Source organism: Musa acuminata, chromosome BXJ1-4 (genome assembly GCF_036884655.1).
Source record: "Musa acuminata AAA Group cultivar baxijiao chromosome BXJ1-4, Cavendish_Baxijiao_AAA, whole genome shotgun sequence".
In the NCBI taxonomy this organism is placed as follows: Eukaryota; Viridiplantae; Streptophyta; class Magnoliopsida; order Zingiberales; family Musaceae; genus Musa; species Musa acuminata.
Window position 1 is genome coordinate 2,055,478 of NC_088330.1, and position 6,023 is coordinate 2,061,500.

The window sequence follows — 6,023 nt, forward strand, 5'->3', positions numbered from 1 at the left end:
AACAAAGTATTGACATTTTTAGTCTAATAGTAAACCTTTTACTAGTTCTAGTTGAAGCCCACAATATGAAATTTATGGATGAATAATGACACTCAGAATTATTATTTTTTTAATTTGGTCAATTAATTCCATGCTCGTTTATTCATAAAAATAATTTTCGACAAAAAAATAATTCAGTTTAGTAAAAGAAAATTACTGACTCTAGAGATATGATAATATGAAGAAGACAAAATTATCTGAAGCATACAGAAAATTGGAGGCACCCCTTATTTCAAAGAGAGAAGAATAAATTGAAAGCTAAGGAATGGTAATTAAGAGAAAATTGGAGTAACAGTGATGTATCTCCTTGTCAGGGAATACAACCCAAATTTTGAGAGAAGATGAATTTTTTGTATGAAAGCGCACCCAGGTTGGAGATTTTTGCGCCCGGCCATGGTCATATTATAGTTCGTTTGATAAGAACACAAAGAAAGCTCATAAAACAATAAACAGATTTCTGCTTGATATTGTAACTGGCTTTTAGGGTCTCAATCAAGACTGAAGTCCTAAGAATCCACAGCAAATGAACACTAAATTTTCTGATCACTTTCAAGACCATGGAGATTTCACTGTAACCATCATAACTTTGCATTCATCTATCAACTTTGGTGAGCATGCAGTTCCAAGAAATGTGCTATTAATTCTAAGTAGCAGCAGCCAAAAAAGAGACAGGACAGTAACGCTTTATGATTAATTTACAGGAAACTGGTGAAATCTGAGGAACTTCCTATGAGATTTTTAATACAACAATCACCAACAAGAGAATTTCGAAGGAGGGACTCTCCATCTATAACACAAAATCATCAAAATGTGAACAAATAACAAAATTGACAAAAAGGAAAGCATTTATACAAATGGTTTCTTGCGTACCAACTTACCAAGCAGTCATCCAACCTCCGATAGATTTGCACAGCCATTATGTGAATGTTATACCTAATGCAGAAAGGATAAACTTGAAGGGTTATGCTAACAGTCATTGTTATGAATATCTACCATGGCTGCAAAAAATAAATGTTTACTTCTAGTAGTCAATGAATAACAGTTGCAAGAATAATTTCGGGCAAACCACTACTGGTAGAACAAGCACAAGAACTAAATCTGGCAAAGTGCATGTGTGACAACCTTATTTCACTTCAAATAATTTTTTATTACAAAAGAACAACTAGCTTCATGCATAACTATCCGATCATAATTCCAATTTAATCTAATATTAAAAAAAAGTACATGAAAGTCAAATGTCACTTTAACATTTAACTAGATGGGTTTCTTTTCCTAGAATAATGATCTAACCAATGTTAAAACAAATGTTCCCAGGTACACGTCTTCTGTGGTGTTTTCCATAGGAGCACTTTGGTGTTCTGTGCCAACTATTATCCTGATTGCAATTATAAATGTGATGGTGCTCCATGGTAGATCTATATATTATAGTTATCTAATGTAAAAGTAATTGTTACAGAAGAACTATAACTAAGATCACAAGTTGCGACACTGAATGTTATAGAATAACAAAAAAGGTCCAACAATCTAACAAACAGTAGCCAATTGCAAAAACTAACCATGATCAACAATGATAAGGAAATCAACAAAATAGTGTTTCTTTAAGAAAAACACATAAAGAAGAAGCCGTAACTAAATAGTTGATAACATTTGTGTGAGAATTATTCATATCACCACCGAGAACAAAAGTTTGCTCTAGTACTTTGAAGTTGCCAAGAGCCTAAGGCATTCGGTTTGGCACCTTTTAAGGCAAACGTCGTTCCAGTTAGGCACTTGGTGTTGGATAACACAAACACTCCGTGCACAAGCATCAGCACAAGCATCAAGTTCAGAAACACCACATACAGTAACACATGTATCCTGAGGCGGATTCTCTGATAATGCACCGACCTTCTTGAGCATTCTCTTAGAAGTACAGACTCTGTCACATACGAAGATTTCATCCGAGTTTCTTTCATGCCCTTGGGCACTCTTGAACCTTTGCTCTTCGCCATTTTTTCTCTTTGCTCTGATGGCTTGCCCTACCACAAGAGCTGGAACTGCAGCCCCTAACAATGACCACCAAATGTCCACCATTTGAGACGGCAAGCTTTATGAAGATGCCCCTTTTCCTCCTCCTCACTAGACATGTACAAGAAGCAACTGGAACCAGTAAGATCAGCCTATACGAATACGTGTATATATATTACCAAGAACTCTCTGAGTAGAGACGCAGAGAAACAATTCCGACCAGAAGATACACCACAAGCTATTCGTCATGTAGCAATGGAACTACTAGACAAACCATTGCAAGCATTTCAAAATACGAAAACACGAGCATTCAAATTGAGGAAGAAGATCAACAACACTTTCCACCCCGGACAAACACCAGACAATCAACCTAAGCGCCGGATCAAGAAAAGGCATACATTTCAAATGCCAATGTGCCCCGATAACTAACTGCTCTGAGCTCCATCATAGTAGACCACAGTTGAAGCCGAAAGATGGAGGGATACATAGAGCAAACAAAGGAGGTCCTATTCTCGCATTCCAAGACACGGCAAAGCATAAAAAAGAACCCTAAGTTTAGAACAAACCTTCCTTGCCCAAGAACTAAACGCAGGCAGGCACTATCCGAGGATAATCAATGGTTTATAAATGATTCTTCTTGTAGGCTCAAAGACAACATCAACTCCAAACCCTTTTCGAGCAGCAGGAGCAGCAAGATTGGCGAGAAATGAGCAATGGAACCCATATGCTTCGTCCGTCCTTGAGAACTTGGATCAAGTTCTACCTAAAATAGAAAAAAAAGAACAAAGAACAAATAGAGACGATCGAGAGATGATCCAACCTTTTTCCTTCTCTCTGTGTCGGTTTGGTGTTCGGAGGGGAGGGATTGGGCTGAATGGATGGAGAGTGTGGGAGCAATTGTGTCTTAGACGGCCGTCCGTCGAGCGTCACCGACCCACACGTAAACCAAAAGCATGCGATGCACGTGATGGGCCGACGCTAATTATATATTATCCGTTTATACTTAGACTTAAAAAATATATTAAAATCTTTATAATTATAAAAATAGAATATTTAATATTATTTACCCTAACGTTATCGGTTATATCTACAGATGCTACAACATGTGATAACAAATACATGAACGATATAAAAAAGATGAAAAAAAGATAATTTCATCATGTGATGGGTTAATTATAAATTATCTAATAAATTTTAGTATATTAAACCTCTTTAGTATTCCAAGTTCTAGACTTAAAAAATTTAATCTTATTTATCATAACATCGTTAATTTTACTAATGAAAGATATAGCACATGACAATAAATGTATAAATGGCACCGTATTGCTTTGCCTCACTTGTCTCCTCTTCCTCCTTTCTCCTCGTCGTTAGCGATGCAAATGCCTCACCCACCTCTTTTTCCTTCTCTAATAGTAATGCAAATACAAAACATCGTCGAAGGAGGAAGAAGAAGCATAGTGGTGCAACAAGAACACAAATACCCCACCTCTCTCCTCTTCCTCCTCCACGTAGATGTTTCATCGCTCTACCTCCTCATCATCGATATTCAGATCGATATTAGAAAAGCCGTCCACTGAGTTGTTGTCGGCAACCACTACCACAATAATTATCTACGATGTCATCGTCTGTCACCATTATTGAAATTATCTTTTTTGCCCATCGTTTATGTGTTATTCATACATGTGATATCATATGCTGTATTTTTCATCGATAAAACTAATAACATTATGGTAAATGGGGCTAAATATTTTACTTTCATAATTATAAAGATTTCAATATAAAATTTTAAAATCTAGAGATCGGAATACTAAAGAGGTCTAGAGGCTAATATATAATTAGTCCATCATTAAAATTACCTTTTTGTTTATCTTTTTCGTATCATTCATGTACATGTTGTCACGTGATATATCTTCCATCGGTAAAATCGACGATATTAGAATAAATATGATTAAATATTACGCTTTCATAATTATAGAGATTTTAATATAAATCGAATAGTATAATAATAAAGGCATAGTACCAAATTTTTTTTTTCAATCTTTTTAGGTTTTTTTTTCAAAACTTGATATGTACTATACATAAGTATGAATAAGTACCATACCAGTCAAAGCCCTAATCGATACACAAAATTACGAACCATGGTTTGCTTGGTGCGATCGGTGCAAGGTCGACATTACCCAATACAAAGCGACCACTATTATTTTATTTTTCAATCTTTTTAGATATTTATTTGAACTTGGGACCTACCGACACTCTGATACATAGGTATATACTAATAGATGCCCTAACTAGTACAATATGGATACATACAATTAAGAAAAACCTAAAGATATTGTAGCCAGGCATTATAAGTCGAAACAGAATTAACTTTATTTGAGACCTAATAAGACTTTACGGCAAATGATAGAAAGAAATTTTACTACTAACTTTATTTGAGATATTCTCTCAAAAAGGAAAGATCGACGAAGAAAGATGCATGCGGCCAACCCGTACTCTATGGCATGTAGTTGTTATTGTGGGTGCTCCCTTGGACAACTACAAATTTGTATGTTTTTTTATTTTCATATTTTTAGGCATCACAAGTCTTTTAAGCTACTATGTAACAAATTAATATGAGATAGCAAAACTCAAGTAAATTGCCCTTCTTTCAAGAGGGAGGGTTAAATGGGAATCCTGTTGATCAACTCAAATCCCAAAAGAGAAGTTCTCGGTATTGGGGAATCGGCCTGAAATCCCAAAAGGAATCCTGTAGATCAACTCAAATCAACCTGACTCGTACAACAAGAACCTTGATCATTTGGATTTATGGATCAAATTTTGCAGTCTATGTCCATCTGCACAACAGTTTGGAGTATTAGACCATTGTGCACGATATAACCTCTTTAAACAGTTTGCCTCCTCCTGTAAGTCACTATCTTTATAGTGTACCTAAAGGCTACTAGAGAAACTAAAACTTGATTCTTTAGTCAGTTCTATCTTACACAAGGAAATTTAACCCCATACAATTGCATCGCTAAAAAACATGTTGCTTCATTATGTTGTAATGTTGTATGCTGTGGACAATGCCAAACAAACAGATAGAAAGGAATTAGCTTCTCGCCTCCGTACGGCTTACTTGGATGTTTTTGGTACCTGAATGCATGGCCTGATCTATCACACGAGTGCCTGCTCCACAACAAGCTCTGGTCTAGTGGCAGGTGAACCAACAACAACCCAATGGATACCATGAATTCCAACGTACTCAGGAATGACATGAGAGCAAGTTCATGGGAAAAATCAATTTTCCAGGATGCAAAAAAGACAATGTCATTGTTATATATATATATATATATATATATATATATATATATATATATATATATATATATATATATATATATATATATATATATATATATATATATAAGTTCATTTTATGAACTGATTCTGTTCCCTAAGAGAAAAAGCAATAGCATGGTTGCAGGATACAACACATTCTTGGTAATATAAAAGCTTGATTGCAAGATGCAAAAGAATCATTGAAAGGATCCATGTATCAAGATGAAATGTTTTTCTTCACCACCAGGCCTACTATAATCTCTGATTGGCGACAAGACAGGACAATATATGACCCATTGGTTACAATCCAACATTAGGCCAAGTTATAATCAAAGCATGATTGCCTATATGCACAAAAAAAAAAAAAAAAACAAAGCACTGACATATTCCTCTAAGAGGTACTGTAACCAAACCATTGTCGACTGGAAAGATCAGAGCAACATAAAAGATGGATTCCAACATAACCCATTGTCAACCGATTATTATTCTGCACCACCTTATACTTGTGCAACTATTTGCCTTGAGTGCAGATTAATTTTTCCTCACCATTCATGACCAGAGAATTTTACAGGAAGTTGCAGTTTTACTCTGCAACTCTTTACTTGCTTAACAAGGTAATATGAGTTCAATCGAAGTGAATCCATATGCAAGATAACAAA

The 6,023-nt window shown here is 35.4% G+C and overlaps 1 protein-coding gene across 3 annotated transcripts; it reads right to left on the minus strand.

Moving 5' to 3' along the window:
- Nucleotides 1-1,507: 1,507 nt before the first annotated feature.
- LOC135640965 (uncharacterized protein At5g64816-like) lies at nucleotides 1,508-2,985 on the minus strand. Of its 3 annotated transcripts, none has more exons than XM_065155873.1 (2): nucleotides 2,867-2,985; nucleotides 1,508-2,157 (listed from the first exon to the last, which is right to left on the minus strand). In XM_065155873.1, exon 2 carries the CDS (start codon nucleotides 2,110-2,112, stop codon nucleotides 1,732-1,734), a length of 381 nt encoding a protein of 126 aa, XP_065011945.1. In that variant the 5' UTR covers nucleotides 2,113-2,157; nucleotides 2,867-2,985; the 3' UTR covers nucleotides 1,508-1,731. The 3 variants fall into 3 exon arrangements, with proteins under 3 accessions (XP_065011945.1, XP_065011949.1, XP_065011941.1); XM_065155877.1 differs by having other exon boundaries at nucleotides 1,508-2,178; nucleotides 2,867-2,980; XM_065155869.1 differs by having other exon boundaries at nucleotides 2,613-2,971.
- Between the last annotated feature and the right edge of the window lie 3,038 nt (nucleotides 2,986-6,023).

Coding starts and splice junctions, on each gene's coding strand:
- LOC135640965 (XM_065155873.1), bottom strand. CDS start 2,112: ATGGTGGACATTTGGTGGTCATTGTTAGGGGCTGCAGTTCCAGCTCTT.